This window comes from Ursus maritimus, unplaced genomic scaffold, assembly GCF_017311325.1.
Source record: "Ursus maritimus isolate PB19 unplaced genomic scaffold, ASM1731132v1 scaffold_3, whole genome shotgun sequence".
Lineage (NCBI taxonomy): Eukaryota > Metazoa > Chordata > Mammalia > Carnivora > Ursidae > Ursus > Ursus maritimus.
In genome coordinates, this window is record NW_024425563.1 from 17,447,609 (window position 1) to 17,465,284 (window position 17,676).

At 35.1% G+C, this 17,676-nt stretch overlaps 1 protein-coding gene across 3 annotated transcripts in view; it reads right to left on the reverse strand.

The window, feature by feature from the left end:
- NUP205 (nucleoporin 205) overlaps positions 1-17,676 on the reverse strand; it is a 77,409-nt gene that overhangs the window by 44,352 nt on the left and 15,381 nt on the right. For all 3 annotated transcript variants that reach the window (XM_008707604.2, XM_008707603.2, XM_040643965.1), the window contains 10 exons: positions 14,857-15,032; positions 11,826-11,942; positions 11,505-11,642; positions 9,684-9,834; positions 8,439-8,644; positions 6,341-6,523; positions 4,922-4,972; positions 4,118-4,327; positions 1,583-1,682; positions 1,015-1,152 (listed from right to left, as the gene is read on the reverse strand). In XM_008707604.2, coding sequence (XP_008705826.1) covers positions 1,015-1,152; positions 1,583-1,682; positions 4,118-4,327; positions 4,922-4,972; positions 6,341-6,523; positions 8,439-8,644; positions 9,684-9,834; positions 11,505-11,642; positions 11,826-11,942; positions 14,857-15,032 — 1,470 coding nt within the window. The remainder of the gene's footprint in view (positions 1-1,014; positions 1,153-1,582; positions 1,683-4,117; positions 4,328-4,921; positions 4,973-6,340; positions 6,524-8,438; positions 8,645-9,683; positions 9,835-11,504; positions 11,643-11,825; positions 11,943-14,856; positions 15,033-17,676) is intronic.

The window sequence follows — 17,676 nt, forward strand, 5'->3', positions numbered from 1 at the left end:
AACTTCATAAACTACTCACCCATGCCAATTCACAGTAATTATCATAACTTAAGATTATCTGTTTGCAATGGCTTCTCAGTCATTTTCCCTTATCTCTTCCTTGATTAGAGAAATGGTTCCCAGATGGGGGGGGGGGGTGGGGATGATTAGCCCCAGAGGACACTCAGCAAGGCCTAGAGATACCTTTGGTTGTCACAACTGGGACAGCATTACAGGCATCTAGAGGGTCAAGGCCTACAATGCACAGGACAGTCCCCACAACAAAGAATTCTATGGCCCAAGATGTCAATGGCACCAAGACTGAGAAACTGATTCACAGTAATACAGACTCCTTGCAGAAATTTTGCAAATAAAGAAATTGAGAATTTGAACAAGGGTCATCTATAATCTCATCATTCAAATTTAAAATACATGGACTCTGGGGCCAAACTACCTAAGTTCAAATCACAGAGCTACAACTTACTGTGGAAAGATATGAAATCTGCTTTGTAGCACCAATTTCCTTATTTGCAAACTGGAAATAGTAATTCTAATAATAATAGGGCTTTTGTACAGATTAAATGTGTTAAATGTGCTTTTAAAAGCACCAAATGCATACTAAGCACTCAATAAATCATGATAATTAGCAGTAGTAATGATATTAAATAAAACCTATTGAACATGATGTAACAGGCACTATAGTTAAGTGCCTTTACAAAGACTATATGGACAAGGAAACAGAAAGTACATTAGATTTAAATTTAGGCATGTTAAAGACATTAAAGCAAAAGAAAGATAATTATAATTACCTATAAAAAACCATGCAATGAGACACAGTTATAGTGACAGTCTCTGTACTTTACTGTTTCACTTTTAATATGCTTTCATTGCATGACTCACTGAAAACACGACTGTACATATGGAGAGTCTCACAGTGAAAAAGAACTTCAGAAATCATCTATTTCAAACCTTCCATTAAAAAAAAATGAAAATATGAGAACTGTTTTCATGACATTAAGACAGTCAGGCACATACCAGGGAAAGGGGCATAGGTATCCAGCTGCTTAACGCCTTCTTCCAGTAAACTAAGGGCAAGCTCCAACATTGGTGACTCATTCAGAAGATGATACATCAGACTAAATCCTGGTGGCTTGTACGCTATGATTTCTTCTCCTGAACAGAACACAACACAATCCAAAAGACGGTCAGTTAGTATTTTTGTCACACCCTTGACTTATATGAAATGTATGAGACTTGTAAATTAAATGGCATCTAAACGGGCAAGTTTCAATTTCGAGACAAAGGACACAAACTATATACAGCTGTAATTCCCAAAAGGGATGTTTTGCTCACAGCACCTAATTACCTATAACATGTTAACTCGCCAAAGAATCTGTAAGGCAGTGTTGTCTTTCTTTCGGTGAAATCTTACTTTATTTTCTCTTGCTCAGAACAACTAAGATAACTAAAATAATGTAACAAAAAAGATTACACTCTAACTTAATTCATGAACTTAGAAATAATTTGTATCTTGTAATTTATAAATTATAAATAGCTTTATAAATCACTGACAGCTTATTTGAAAGTGACAGAATTAAATTACCTTGTAATTCCACAAACTGGTCTACAAAATCTTCAAGTTGAGGCTCATAATCTCTGAGCAATTTATAAAACACCTCCAAAACAAGCTCAGCAACTTCCCACTGCAGAAAGAAACAAGTGCTACAGTAACAATACAACAGCCCAAGGTGACACCCTTTGCTAGGCTTTGCACTCCTCCCACTTTTCTCCAGAACATGAAGACGCCCCTTCTCCAAAGTGTCAAACATTTCATATTTTCTCTAAAAATCCCAGCTATAAAGGGTCTGAGAAATCATCTAATCACTCTTATGTTACAAAGAAAGCAAGCGAAGCTCAGAGCCTGAGTAACTTCCCCAAAACCATAAAGCTGGGTATCAAAGGTACTGGAAATCAAGCCCTGGACTTCTATTCCCAGACCAGTATTCTATCTTACGGCTCTAGCCAAAGAAGTGAAGAAAAACTCGATCGCTGCTGGGCTTGCCCCTAGTGACCCCACTAACACGTTTGTTAAAAAATGTTTTTAAAAGCTATGTAACAAAGAAAAACATTTATGCCAAAGGAAAAATAATACACAACAGTATAGACAGTAAAATTAAAACTTTATTTTTAAAGAAATCCATTATATAGAATTTATGAAGGCTGAGTTTAGTAACTGTACTTAGGGTTTTTATTTTTAATTATTATTTTAAAATCATTTCCACTGCATATAATTTTATCAAGACTGAGTTTGGGAACTGGGACTATACAGTGACTTCTTAAAACTATTATTTAAAAATTATCCACTTGTCTCTATTTTCCAAAAATTTCAAGATCATTTATTTAAATAGAAAAGGCTTGTCACCACATAATAATGGATTTTAGGATTGATAAATATATACGCTGGCTCTAACAGTCTGTTTTTTATCTCAATCTAAAGCATTGTTTTTGTGAGAAGCTAGTGCTTTAAAATATAATAACAGAAGTTAAAGCTGAAGAAGACTTTCAAGTGCAGAAAATTCATGAAGTTGAGGGAAAAGAGTCTGAGGGTAAAGTATGCTGGGGTGGAACTGCAATCAATGGTAGCTAGGGAAAACAGAAGCACTGCAAGCGTGCACATTCGTGAATGAAAAACAATGACCTGGAAAGAACATGGCTGACTGAAGCGGTGAACACTTAGGTCATAAGGCCCTTTTTAAGAAAAGGCAAACAAGCTATCTAAGACAAGTGCAATAACGTATCAGAACATCTTGTTGAAGAGATCGCCATTCTTAGCGTGCATTATTTGGTCACCGAGGTAAATTTAGGACTAAAATGTACACCCCTCTTAGTATTTATTTTACTATGTGAGAAACAAAAATAATAAAACTGACAAAAAATGAATTTCAGTTACTTGGGACTAAATATTAGAAACAAACAGTTCAATGAAAGGGGAATGAATATAGGAACCATGCTAAAAACAAGTAAGGATCATGCAGTCATTAAAGAGACTGTTCTCAAAGAATCTTTGATGGCATGAAGAAGTGCTCATGATATCACATTTAGTGACCAAAAAGAGATGCAAACTAAACAATTATCTCAATCAAAATTTATATGTATAGGAAAAAGACTAAGTTATCCTTCCTTCGGCAACAGGATTATGGATAATATCATTACTTCTGGTATTTTTCTATACTATCCTAATTGTCCCGAATTAGCACAAAAATTATTTTTATAATCACTAATACAATAAACCCAACAGGTTCAAAAACAGCAAATTATAAAAATAAAGCAGACACGTCCCTACAAGATACATCCAAGCGTATTCTGTGAGGCAATAAACAGTATTATAGACTAAGTGAATTACGTCAGAACCTGGAAGGGTCTCTTACATAGCTTAGAGGGTATGAGCTTGAATCTGGAATCAGAGTCCTAGGTTCAAATCCTGGTCCTGGACCTTAGGCAAGTTTCTTAACCTTGCTAAGCCTCCATCTGTAAAATGGGAATATTAATAGTACCTGCCTCACGGTAATATTGGAATTACATAAGATAATATACATGATAAGTTCAGTTGTGAGTGTGTTGCAACCAGAGCAAATACATATGTAACTGTCAATGCTCCCTCAGCCTCCATCTGTGGCAAACATACCTGATGGGTCATAACACGCTTTCCCACTAAGCCAAGACTCCACAACCCAAAAGTGCTACTAAATCAATAGAAACTGGTGTGCAAGTTTAAATTTATTTCAATCCCTAAACAAAATCATCCCAAAAAAGGACAATGTGTTTCCAACTGACAAAGGTATGACATTTTTGGTTCAATTTTGGTCCAAATTTGTTCAATGAAGGATCTGAATGACTATGAATTCATATTAATTAAACTACTGATCATTAAAAAGTCAGTGCTTTGGTTTTAATGCCCAGATTTGGTGGGTTTTTTTTTTTAATGGATTTAAACTAATCAGATCATGGACATCTCAATATTAAGACTATGAATTTTACTGATTGGCAAAAGCTAAAATGAATTTATAGCCTTTTATACCTTTGAGAACAAAGCAGCAATAAATGAATAAGGGCAAAAAACATTTTCTTTGAACATTACCTTTTCAGCTGCTCTCCGGTAAGCTCTTGTGCGGAATCGGAGAAACACAGAATCTCTAAGGAACTGCAAATAAGGGTCAAAGCCAGGGGGCCGCAGGCCAGCACCCAAATTAGAAGGAAATGAGCTCTCCACCAAGGTACTAATAAGCTGGCAAAAAGCCCGAGTCAACGGGTATTCTTCACACCGGGATTCTATTTCATTTAGTTCAACCTACGAAAGAAAAATAAAGACATTTAGTAATATAAAACAATCAACTATAAAATACAAAATATTTTGCAGACATTGACTCATTGAGCTTATCATCATCATACCGAAAGAAACCTAACATATATCACCATTTTTCATTTGAGGAAAGACACAAAAGTAGTATATAAATCTAGATCAATCAGATGGAAGATTTTAAAATTCCCACATATTGTTCCCAACTGTGAATTAAAAATAGAAACCTTACATGTTTCTTTATGAAAAAGAGAGGGGGAGTGTAGAGAGACAAGAAAAGAAACTAAAACAAGTAAATTCTCGCTTCAGGTTGACCCAAGTAACCTAATTAAATTGAATTTAAAGCAAACTTTCAGCCTGGATGGCTGCCATGTAACATCCTTTTCCAACTTTGAAATCTAAAGTATTTTGATTCGTCTCATGAAAAATTTCATCTCCATTTCAACACTGACCAGACAACACTTCAAATGAAAATATATTAAATTTGAAAATTATAGGACTGTAACAGGATAAGAACAATTTCTGTTAATTTTCATCATGTGAATATATGAATAGAGAGCATTTAAACTAAAAGGAAAACTTTACCTCGATACCGATCGCTTGCCTCTGGCTTGGAACCCTTACGGTCTGTAGTATCTTAAAATAATAAGAAATAGATGTTAGGAACATTCCCCACACCTCAATGAAAAGTGGCCCTGCAATACAACAGTCCTATGACGCTAATCGGAAAGCACAACTCAGAAGTCTCTGACAGGACTTTCATCAGCAACTGTGTGGGGTTCAGGTAGAACCTCCGATTATCTGTGCTTCAGAAAACTGGTAGTTTCTGAGTGCACACAGGAAGTACATTCAGCAAATTTCCTCGGAGATATTCTAGGAATGAATCTTAAGAGGATTTATGGGACGAAATCTCACCAATGTTCAAGACCAGCCCTACAATTAGCACCAGAAAACTAATAATTAAATTTGTTAAAACAGGTTTGAATAGGTTTCTTGTGTGGGCAAAAGTTCTGAGTTAAGATGTTCTGACCTGACCTTGCTGGGGACATAAGCAGTAGACGGTATAATTAATTACACTTAATGTTACGTTATCTACCACTCTTACAAGCTGAAAATATACTATCAGGTAGGATCCTTTAAAAACAAGTCTTGCTCTAAGGATATCTGAAATGTCTAAACCCAATCATATTTCATTTTCGGTATTTAAAGGAGCACTAAGCATGTAGAATACGAGGTAGTGATATACTCATGAATGAAAAAAATGAAGTATTAATACTAAACCCAAAGTGATTTAGCCTCTCAGCACACACCAACTCCCTTCATTTTGCTCTTATCAAGTATCATTACATCTTCAGGACACACATGTTAGGAAACAACTAGAATATTTTACTGCTTCAAATGGTTAGAATCACAGGCTCATATTATGTTTTGTTGTTTTTTAGACAAACACATATTCCACCTAACCATTTTCCTAGAGATATTGCTATAAAGTACATCCTTATTCTCCTTTTTAATCTTAGTATATATACTGAATAACTACACCTTCACAGAAAAATTCCAAAAGGCCTTACATCTAAAGAAATAAAAGTTAACAGAGATACTTCATTCTTCTGGTATGGAACATGAGGACATAGAAGGAAGCAACAGAAAAGAAAAACAGAGATTCCCCACATTTATGAGTACAAATAATGTCTGAAGGCTTTTATCAGCCTGGTCTTAAATACAGAGTTGAGGGATTCTGTCCATTTAATAATATCTCACAGACACTGAAAAACAAAGTCTTAAGAGAAGAACCCATCTCCAGTGTCCTAGTGAAGCTGTCAACTGATCTAAGAGAAAAACCTAAGCCTATTAGTTTCTGATGCTATGCTCGGTACTAAAACTTAATTGTCTAACTGGGAAGTTCATGTTATACTATAAGTTGCAAACAGGATGCCCTTGCTTCTACCATATTATCAAGCCTCACTTTGCAAACTGTGATGAGTAAGCGAGTTGTGATACTACCTGAGTGTATTCCAACGACTGCCAGAGGGAAGCGGCAATTTCAGGGGATTTTCCAAAAGCTGCAAGGGTCTTCAGCAGCTCTGCTTTGAGAACAGGGGGAATACTGCATTGCAGGAGTCCCAGAATCACCACAACCGGGGTCCACTGAGGATGTTCACAGAGTGCCAGACGAGCATTTTCACTCTGGGAATCAAACACAAAAGAACGAGAGAGACTTTCTCATCTTTAAAAGCTAAGAAAAATGGCCAGCAATCATCTAAATTGCTAGCACTTATACGGAGTATTCATAGGCTTAATACATACTAAAACAAAGATAAGCCTTTGGCTTATGCTTGAGGTGTACCAGTGGATCAAATCAGATTACAGCTCAGTCAATGGAAAGACTGGAGGAGAAACAGCCTTTTAGAATTACTTTTATAGCTCTAAGTATGCAAAATAATCCATATGAGATAAAGGGTCTGCCAGGGTCACAAATCTTCCCTAAGTACTTTCAATCCTTTCTGAAACAATGTAGAATGTTTTCTACTATAATATATGAATGAATACCTTTTATTTTTTGAGAAAAAAATGAAGATATATATGGTATCAAATGCGACTTTTTTTTTTTTTTAAGTAGGCTCCATACCCTGTGTAAAGCCCAACACAGGCCCTGAACTCATGACCCTGAGATCAAGACCTGAGCTGAGATCAAGAGTTGGACGCTTAGCTGACTGAGCCACCCAGGCATGCCAATACCATTTCAATTCAACAAGAAATAACTATTAACTTTATAAGGATTTTTTGTTTTATTTTGTTTTTTTAAGATTTTACTTATTTATTTGACACATAGAGAGAGCACAAGTAGGGGGAGCAGCAGGCAGAGGAAGAAGCAGGCTCCCCGCTGGGCAGGGAGCCCGATGTGGAACTCAGTCCCAGGACCATGGGATCATGACCTGAGCCGAAGGCAGATGCTTAACAACTGAGCCACCCAGGTGATCCCTAACTTTATGTTTTAATGTTTAATTATGTTAAGCATTCCTGGAAGACCCAAAACGTTAGAAGACGCTATTCCTGTCCTCAAGACAGAATGTCTCACTAAGCAATTTTGCTCTAGGAAATAACAGAACAATTCGTGGGTTTCTTAGTAAAGAAATTATGTAATGAAACTCATGTTTCTTATAAAGACTAATTTAATAGTGGTGGGTAAGATGGTTTTGTATAAGGAGAGAATAAAAGAGTAATTCAGTAAATAACTTTTCTTGGGGTTTTTTCTTTTTTTTTTAGTAAATAACTTTTTTTTTAGTTAAAAATATTCTTTGCTAAGTGAAATAAGTCAAGCAGAGAAAGACAATTTTCATATGGTTTCTCTCATCTATGGAACATAAGAACTAGGAAGATCGGTAGGAGAAGAAAGGGATAAAGAAAGCAGGGGTAATCAGAAGGGGGAATGAAGGAATCATCGAACTTTACATCAAAAACCAGGGATGTACTGTATGGTGACTAACATAATATAATAAAAAAACATTAAAAAAAAAAAGAAAAAAATTAAAAAAAAATATTCTTGGGGTTCCTGGGTGGCTCAGTCAGTTAACCATCCAATTCTTAATTTCAGCTCAGGTCATGGTCTCAGAGTCAAGAGACTGAGCCCGGCTTCGGGCTCCGTGCTTAGCATGGAGCCTGCTTGAGATTCTCTCCCTTGGCCCCTCTCTGTCCCCTGCTCACACGTGCTCTCTAATAAAAAAATTAATTAAAAAATAAACTTAAAGAATAATAAATAAAAAATAGATTCTTTATGTATACATCACACCAAAAAACACATATCCACACCTTTGCTAGGAAACCTTCTAGAAGGATGTGCATCCACAACTGATTCTTATTTGCCCTTCTATTTTCTTTCAGTGCTATTATTTTCCCACTAGCTGACAGGAGTAAGCCGCACTACAATTACTATACCCTCTGAAGGTAAAGAAACACAGAGCTTAAAAACAGAATTCTATATATGCAAAATTCATCACTTATAAACTTCAGGCATTTCATGAAAATTTGGGAGTTCTTTAAAATGCCCCTGTGCTAGAAAACAAGTGAAATTACACTCTCACATACTGTGGATGATAATTACCCAGGTAATGATGGTGGAGGTGAGCTGTAAAAAAGCAATCAATCCATCCTGCTCCTTCTGGGTGATGCCACGTGAAGGAAGGTGACGGTACTGGACACTATCTGCGCTGGGAAGATCCTTCCGGAGGTGCTCGTGGTAAAGCATTAAGGAGTGAAAGAAATGTTCCCAGGAAACAGGACTGCCACCTGTTCCCTGAATATTTTCAACTATAAAGAAAAGACAGCAGAAAATTTTACTTCAAAAATGTCTAAGCATCTGCTTGGAAATAGAGGGAGAAAATAAATTTAAAGCAATAAACTTTGCCTTTGTCCTAGATAAGTGGAGTGTGTTGTCTTGTCTAGATTAAGGAGTGTGTTGAAAGGGGTAGAATTCCTCTGTAAACTAAAACTCTGGATTAATTTTTCCTCAGGACTAAGAATAGGCGGTGCCATATAAGTGCAAAGGTAAGTTACTATGGATGTCAGTTATCTACTTTATATTCGTAAGAGTTCTCTGTGTGGTGCTGTAATTACGTAGGGCTACTTCTCCATCAGATAATTCCTAAATGTGAGCTTAAATTCCCAAAGAGAGAGGTAAGCGCAGTCTAGATTTGTAAATTACGCTACTCCGTTATATACCAAGCACTGGGTAAGACAAGTAGGCCTTGACAGAGGAGCCAGAACAGTGGCCTTGGAGCTGGGCAGACCTCAGTTCCAATCCTGCTCCTCCTTGTGACCTTGCATAAATTACTTCTCTAAACCTCAGTTTCATCACATGTAAAAATGAAAGTAATAATATCTACCTAACAAAACAGACGCTTAATAACTATTTCTTTCTCTTCTCTTTTGCAATTTAACCAGACTCAAGTCTGAAAATTAAATGAGGAAATTGGGAGGGTTGACAGAGAAACTGTAAGAACAGAAATTTAGAAAACGAGTACTTATGAACATGAATTTAAAAAATCAAACTCATGTGGCAAGGGTATATATTCTATTTTGAGTACCTGATGCATTCTTCAAAGTTTTTATGTATCAGTTCTGATTTCTTAAACTGAATTTTATTTTATAAAGCAAACAGTAAAACTGCCCAACCTGTGAGACCATCACTAACGCGTACAGCTACCAACGTGCTTCTTTCCCATTATTATAAAAATAATTTATACACCTAGTAGAACCTAGTACAAATAACCAGTATTCTTTAATAGGCAGGGGACAGCGAACTCAAGAATGTCACAACAAACTTAGACAACATCCAGATTTTTCTTACCATGACTACTACCATTGACTTTAAGCAGGCTGAAACAGTAGTGGGCACACTGGGGCCCATTGGCCAATCCCTGGAGCATTTTCAAATAAGGAATGTAAATCGTTGGAGGCAATAGGTCACCCATTTGCCTAACAAACTTTGACAAGACAACCTGAAATAGGGAAAAATCAATAGTTCACATAAAGCTTATCTTAACTTTAAGGTAGCATGGACTAATAAAGACTACAAATGAACTAAAACGAATTAAGTGCTCTGATTTAATAACCTGGAATTCTACTTATGAAAAATTGTTTTTTCAAGATCATTAGCAATTTAATGCAATTATAGAATATTTTTGTGAACATAAAGTACAATTTTTTAAAAAACATCTCAATGTCACAGAACATAAGACTACTCATATTTTAAATCTGTAAAGCAATGGAAGAGATTTATTCCTCTAAAATTAACCAGCAAATTCAGATACACTTGGAACCCAGGGTTCATGAATCCCAGTCAAATTTAGTATGAAGACCTAGGAACCTGAAAGAATTCTGGATGCTAACCTAAATGTACTGTTTTGTGTTTGGCCAATACCACATTCCTACATTCCTGTTCTACAAATCCACTTCTTAGTTTTTCCTTTTATCTTGCTTATTCCTTAAATCTAATAACAAACAAAAATACCCTTCAGACACTGAGGCTCATTGGTTGGAATTTAGAATTGAAAATGTTACAGATCTCTGGAAATCATTGTTAAATCTGTTAGGGATAAATGATTTTCTAATTATGTAGAAAAATATTCTTATTTTTAAGAGCTACGTATTTATTAACCTACTAAAAGGGGAACTGTCATGCTATCTATAACTTACTTTAATGTACTCCAACAAAATCAAAGTAGTAAAAATAGCAGTAGTAGATGAGCAAACAAGGCAAAATGTTAACAGCTATTAAATTAAGATGTTGGGTGTTCATCATAATTATTCTCTCTTCTATATGTGAAATATTTCATAATATAAAGATTTTTTTAATCTTCAAAAAATTTTAATAAACCCTTCTCCAAAACATTTTTGTAAATGGGGAGAAAAACAATAAATGTAAGAAATGCAGTAAAAAGAAAAGGCATCTGATCTCAGACTCTAGCATAACTGAAAATTATTCGACATGAAAGCTTCTAGAACAGCAAATCCCCAAAAGATGAAGATAGATACTGCGATCCATCTTATTTGCCACTGCGTATCCTACTTAATATAGGACAGAAAATGGACTTTTTCCTACATCATCTACTGACTCATAGGCATTTTGTCATCAATTCTAACTTCTAAACCTTTCCTTCTAGTACTTAGACCTCTCCTATCTTCCCCAACTTGTTAAGAATGGTGTATACTGGGGGTGCCTGGCTGGCTTAGTCTGTGGAGCATGCGACTCTTGATCTCATGGTTGTGAGTTCGAGCCCCATGCTGGGTGTAGAGTTTACTTAAAAATAAAATTAAAAAAAAAAGAGAAAAGAATGATGTATATTGGTTACTGTCATGCCTGTTGAGGACAGACTAATACCAATAAAATTCAAGTAAGTGACACATAGAAAGACTAGACAACTTTCTGTCTACAATTTGACACATACCTAGTACGTTACAAAAGGCTAACCACATAAACTCCAAAAGGATCAGAACTTAAATTTAAGAGTTTCATATTTCCTTAAGAAAAGAAAACAGTGTAAATTTCTAAGTTACACAAGTGGTTATTTGTGTTAAGGGCAATAACTTCAGGAAATGACATTTTTTCATGGTTCAAGACTCCCAATTATCACACCAAGGTAGAAAAGTAGAAAAACTAAGGGCTCACCTGGCGTTGAGGGGGTCGCTGATGAGCCACCCCAAGGTAAGAACCCATGATAGTGGAAGTCTGAAGAGGCTCTGAGGGACACCAATATTCGAGAGCAAGCTCCAAATTAAAAGGGTTCTTTTTATATAGCTCGCCAATCTGCAAAGTGTAAGCAAAGACTGGGTGAAAATGCCTGTAACTCAACAATTACTTCTAAATGAAAATTTACAGTTTTATGGAATTTACTTGTATATTTAAGATCTTAAACTGAAACTTTTCACAGTTAGGAAATAAATAATGGAAGGACAGAGAGATGACCATCCATCCCGTGTAATGGCTTACCAAGAGCATTAAGTGTTCCAGATCTCTTCTAAGTGAAATGGGAGGTTCATTACCCATCTGCATACTCATATGAATGATTCGAGCATCTTCATCTGCCCGATTCCTCAACTGTTTCACCTATTAATATAATATGGGAATTTAGTATATAGGTTAATAATACTGAAATCAGGCTACTGTCTAAAAGTGATTACATAATAGAAAAACTGTTTAAATATCTATTTCACTTTAATGACATGAAGAAATATACTAGGAATTTTGTAATACCACTATCCATAATTTATAATATCTTAAAACAGCAATGCATTTTCCACTACAGAGAAGTTGAGTTTTAACTACAGTGTTTCTCAAAAGGAACATTACTGACATTTTGGGCAGGACATTTCTTCACTGGACTAGATCATCCTGAACACTGCAGGACAGTTTAGCATCTCTAGACTACCCACTAGCTACCAATAACTCCATCAAAGATATTGTAACAAGGAAAAGTGGTGCCACTAATTTCCCAAACACTCTCTGAAGGATGTTATTGCACTGGCGAGAACCACTACCTTATTACATCTGTGTGAACTAAATCCCAACTGATAGAAGAAACTACTATCTTTTAAAAACAAAACAAAACAAAAACTAGACAAACCCACAATTAAAGATTTCAATACTTCTCTCTCAATACTTAATAGAGTAAGTACACAAAATCTGGTAAGGACATGGAAGACTTAACACTATCAACCAACTTTACCTAATGGGCATTTACAGAATACTCCACAGAACAGCAGCAGAATATACATGCCTTTCATGTGTGCACAGAATATTTTCCAAGATAGGCCATATTCTGAATCATAAAACAAACCTCAGCCAATTTAACATAAACTGAAATCCTATAAAGTATGTTCTCTGACCACAACAAAAATAAACTAGAAATAGAGAGATACCTGGAAGCCCCCAAACATTTGGAAACTAAACACTTCTAAATAACCCACTGATCAAAGAAGTCTCAAGGAAAATTACACAACATTAAATTGAACAAAAAAGAAAATACAACATATCAAAATTTATGGGGCACAGCAAAAGCAATAATTAGAGATGAATATGTAATATTAAATATTTCTTATTAGAAAAAAAGAAAGGTTTCAAATCAATAATCTAAGCTTCTACCTTAAGAAACTAAAATGAGAAATACAAATGAAGCCCAAAGCAAAAGGAAGAAAAAAATGTAGAACAGAAATCAGTAACAGCGAAACAAGTATAAGAAAATCAATGAGGCCAAAAGCTGGTTCTTTAGAAGCTCAATAAAATTGATAAATCTCTAGCCAGGTTAACTAAGAAACAAAAAGAGAAGATGCAAAAAAATAAAAAAGAGAGAGAGAAGATACAAGTTATCAAAATTAAGAATGAAAAAGGAAACATCATTATAGATCCTACACACAAACAGTACAATAAAGTAATATTAGGAATAACTTTATGCCAATCAATCTGAATAAAAATGACAAATTCACTGATACACACAAACCAAAGCTCATTCAAGAAGAAGACATAAGCTAAATATTCCTGTATCTACCAAAGAAATTCCAGTGTCCTTGATTATGTGAATTCACTCTTTACGCTATTCAAGCCACTTATGATTCTCTTTCCATAATCAAAGTCCCATCTGGACTACTGATTAAGAAACACTTAAGCCTTAACCTTTCTTCAGCTTCATTTCTACAAAAGTAAAATGAAAGGATTAGCACACTTCTTCCTATTCCAAAATTCTGTGATGGTTATATCTATCAAGTCCTTTGAGGTTACTAAGGGTTCAAGTTACCTGTTAAAGTATTCCTTGACTATTCTAGTACTGAGGGAGCTATTCTTAGCCTAAATAAATCCGTAAGTTTACTGTCTGTACCTCTCATTTATTTACTGTTACTACCTAATCTCTCAACTAGATTATAAATCCTTCATTGGTAAGGAATGAGTCTCCTACTTTTTGTCTTCTTCACAACTCCTAGTATAGTACCTAGCACATAGGAGACACTCGACAAACACTAAATTCATTAAATAATGAATAAGCACTTCACTCCTTGATCCTTTGTTGCCACTTGAGATAGTCTTTCCATTTGCCTTAAGTGTTTCAGGAGGTATGGTAGCAGAACTGTACAACAATATTACAAGTATAGGTCCTCTGGGTATTTTTTAATACACACACATAAAAAGTGAGTTCACAGGGCTTTACCCCCTCATTTATTTCCTGCCCCCATTTTGATGGCTTTCATGGAACAAAACTGCACAGAAAGCATATGCTCTGGAGAAACTGTCTGAAATGGCTCTAAGAATCCCTTTTTGGATCAAAGTTATAGCTTGAACTCTTTATTAGAAAGTAGGCTTTGCATTTGTTTCTTAAATCCATTACGTTACCTATATGCACGCAGAAACCCATTTATACACTATAATTAAGAGTCTACACAATTATCTATAAAACTGGAAATTTTCCACTATGCCTCTTCCAAATCATGCATAAATATATCAATAAGACAATCTAAGCATTGATCCCTGGGGTATCATGGCATTAATAATTTTCTAACCATAGTAATTTAACTACTACTCTCTCCTTATAAACTATTCTCAATGTCAAATATTTTGTTCTTTTAGCTTAGTCTCAATTAACAGGTCTTATTTCATTTTCATGAATTACTAATTCAGAAGCTATAACACAACTATTGTCAAATTACAGTCTACAATAAAAGATTTCATTAGTTTCTAAAACATAAAGTTACTTGATCAGTTTTATTATTTCATAAAATTTTTCTACTACTTTTTACTTATCCTATATATTTTTTTAAATAAATATTTTACTTATTTATTTGACAGAGAGAGGGACAGCCAGCGAAAGAGGGAACACAAGCAGGGGGAGTGGGAGAGGAAGAAGCAGGCCCAGCAGAGGAGCTTGATGTGGGGCTCGATCCCAGGACTCTGGGATCACGCCCTGAGCCGAAGGCAGATGCTTAACGACTGAGCCACCCAGGTGCCCCTACTTATCCTACATTATTATACCTACCTTCATTGGCATAAGTGCAAGGAAATCTGTGATGAGATTATGGATTCTACGGATATAAAATTCCTCCTGATAGAAGTTTTCTGACACCACTACGGATTCAGTGAGGAAGAGGAAAACATTGTCAGCAATCGCAAGTTCTGCCATTGCTTCATCTGCTTCTGTGAATTCAGCCAGAGCTGGAAATATATTTAGAAAAACAGCACATGAAGGGAAAGTTATTAAACTAGATTATAATATCCCAGGATACTCTGTTGATGTTTCAAAATTCAGGTATCATCTCAACCTTCAAGCATGTGCTATGCACAAAATAAGACTGTATTACTGTAACTGACTCATAAACTCAAAAGAGCTACTGAAAAAGTACATTAGAAAACCACCACAGTAACATCATGAGCAACAAAAAGTTACTTCAGAGATACATGATGTAACACTGATATAGTCAGGGCGTTATTATCAAAACATTAACATATAAGAATGATGCTAAGGCTTTAATCTCAATGAAATGAACTAGATTGTTCAGAAAGTCTTCACAGCTAATAAGTGAGACCAAGAACTGAACATGACCACCTAAGTAACTCTTCTAATTTGATAACGAAGTAGCAAAAATTGAAAAACTAAACCTTAACCTAAAGACAAACTGGTCTCCTTGTAACTTTAGCTTTTTATTTGAAAAATTTCAAATAGGTATCTAAAAATAGACCAGTCTAATGAACCACCACAAACCCCATCAGCTAACTTCGATGTTAATACATTTATGGTCAATCATATTTCATCTAGATCTCCACGCATTCCCAAATGAGATTAAAGCAAATGCCAGACAATTTAACATTTCATTTGTATTTCCGTATAAAGAATACTTTAAAACCAAAGAAAAATAGACCATACATACAAATAATATTATACCTCTAAATAGCATTATAACTTAAAAAAACAATTCCTCAATATTAAATATCCACAGGAATCAAATTTACAACTATCCCATAAATGTCGTAAAATATTTTAGTTTGGTTTTTTGCTTTTTGTCTTTTGTGCAATCTGTTTGCTTGAATCAGGATCCAAATAAGACTTACAGATTATGTTTGAGTGATACATCTGTAGACTTCTCCTGTATCTTTTCAATTTTTCGCTTGCCCTTTATTTGCTGCAGAAACTGGACTTTCATCCCATAGAGTTTCCACAATGTGGTTTGATATCCATCCCAGTGGTATAGTTAACATACTCCTCTCGCCTCTAGTTATACTAAAAATTGGTAGTTTGACCTACAGACTTGATCTGACTTACATTCAATTTTTTGGGTAAAAGTATGTCATAGGTACTGTTGTATCCTTCCATCAAGAAATATGTTGCTGCTTGCTTCTTTTAAATTTACATACACAATTGGTAGGTAACTTTGTGGTAATCTGGCTTTAGAAAGAAGTGCTATGTAGTTTATTCTACTTGAGTGTCATACAGACCAAATACAGTGTGTGCTACTCAAAATACATCTTCATTGCCCTGAAAAGGGTCATGAATAGATATAAACTAAGAGTTTCAATCAGAAGAAAACAGTTGGCACGTATTGCATGGTACACTGGGTGTTATACGCAACTAATGAATCATCGAACTTTACATCAAAAAAAAAAATTAAAAAATAAAAAAACAAAAAATTAAAAAAAAAGAGAAGAAAACAGTTGGGTTTTAGGTTTTAGTTTGCATTTTGAAATAAAGCCTGCATATCTACCCATACCATACAAACTCCTTGAAAACAAAATAGTTTAATTCTTTATGACTAATACTTATTATTAAAATCACTAATTAAATATTAATGACTAATTACAAACCTTCACCTGAATTCAGAAATACATGATGATCAATTCAAAAACTATTTCTTGAAAACTATTTATTTAGGTAATAAAGCAGCATTAATATCTTAATGTAAATTGAGTGTTAATGTCTAAAAGTTTATTGAAATTTTGGAGTTTAAAAAAGTTTCAAACACTACAAAGCAGTGTAGTAAACATGTGTGATAAGTTTTTCAGAAGCCTACGAGAGAGTTAGTAACTAATTTTTCAAAATTCCCATTTTATTAGAACTTGTCTGGGGGCGCCAGGGTGGCTTGGTCAGTTAAGCATCTGCCTTCGGCTCAGGTCATGATCCCGGGGTCCTGGGATCGAGCCCCACATCGGTCTCCATGCTCAGTGGGGAGCCTGCTTCTCCCTCTCCTGCTCCCACTGCCTGTGCTCTCTCTCTCTGTCAAATAAATAAATAAATCTTTAAACAAACAAAGCTTGTCTGTATTATTTCAAGAAATGACCATTTCTTTCTTTCTTTCTTTTTTTTTTTTTTGAGAGAGAGTGTGTGCGTGCGTGCACACAAGTGGGGGAAGAGGCAGAGGGAGAGAATCCTCAAGCTGACTCCCCACTGAGCGCAGGAGTCCTGAGATCTGACCTGAGCTGAAATCAAGAATTGAATGCTTGAGCAACTGAGCCACCCAGACACCCCAACATATATATTTTTTTAAATAATACTAATTTTTAATTTGTGAAAAATTATTTTGTGAAAACCAAGGAGGAAAACATAAAAAAAAGAAATCATAAATTTTAATTAAAAAAATTATTGTGATACTACCATTTCAAATTTTACACTCTTAGGGGAAAAAAAGAAGCTAAAAGAGCACTGTCGCTGGCTCTAAGAAAGGGAAATAATATTTCGTAAAATTTCTTTCAGGAGACAAGGAGAACCGGTCTGTATTTCACCATATTCCAAAGCTTCATTTAACACAACTCTAGATACCTCCCTGTGCTCATGCTTATCTATGTAAAAGATAATACCTCTTTCAAG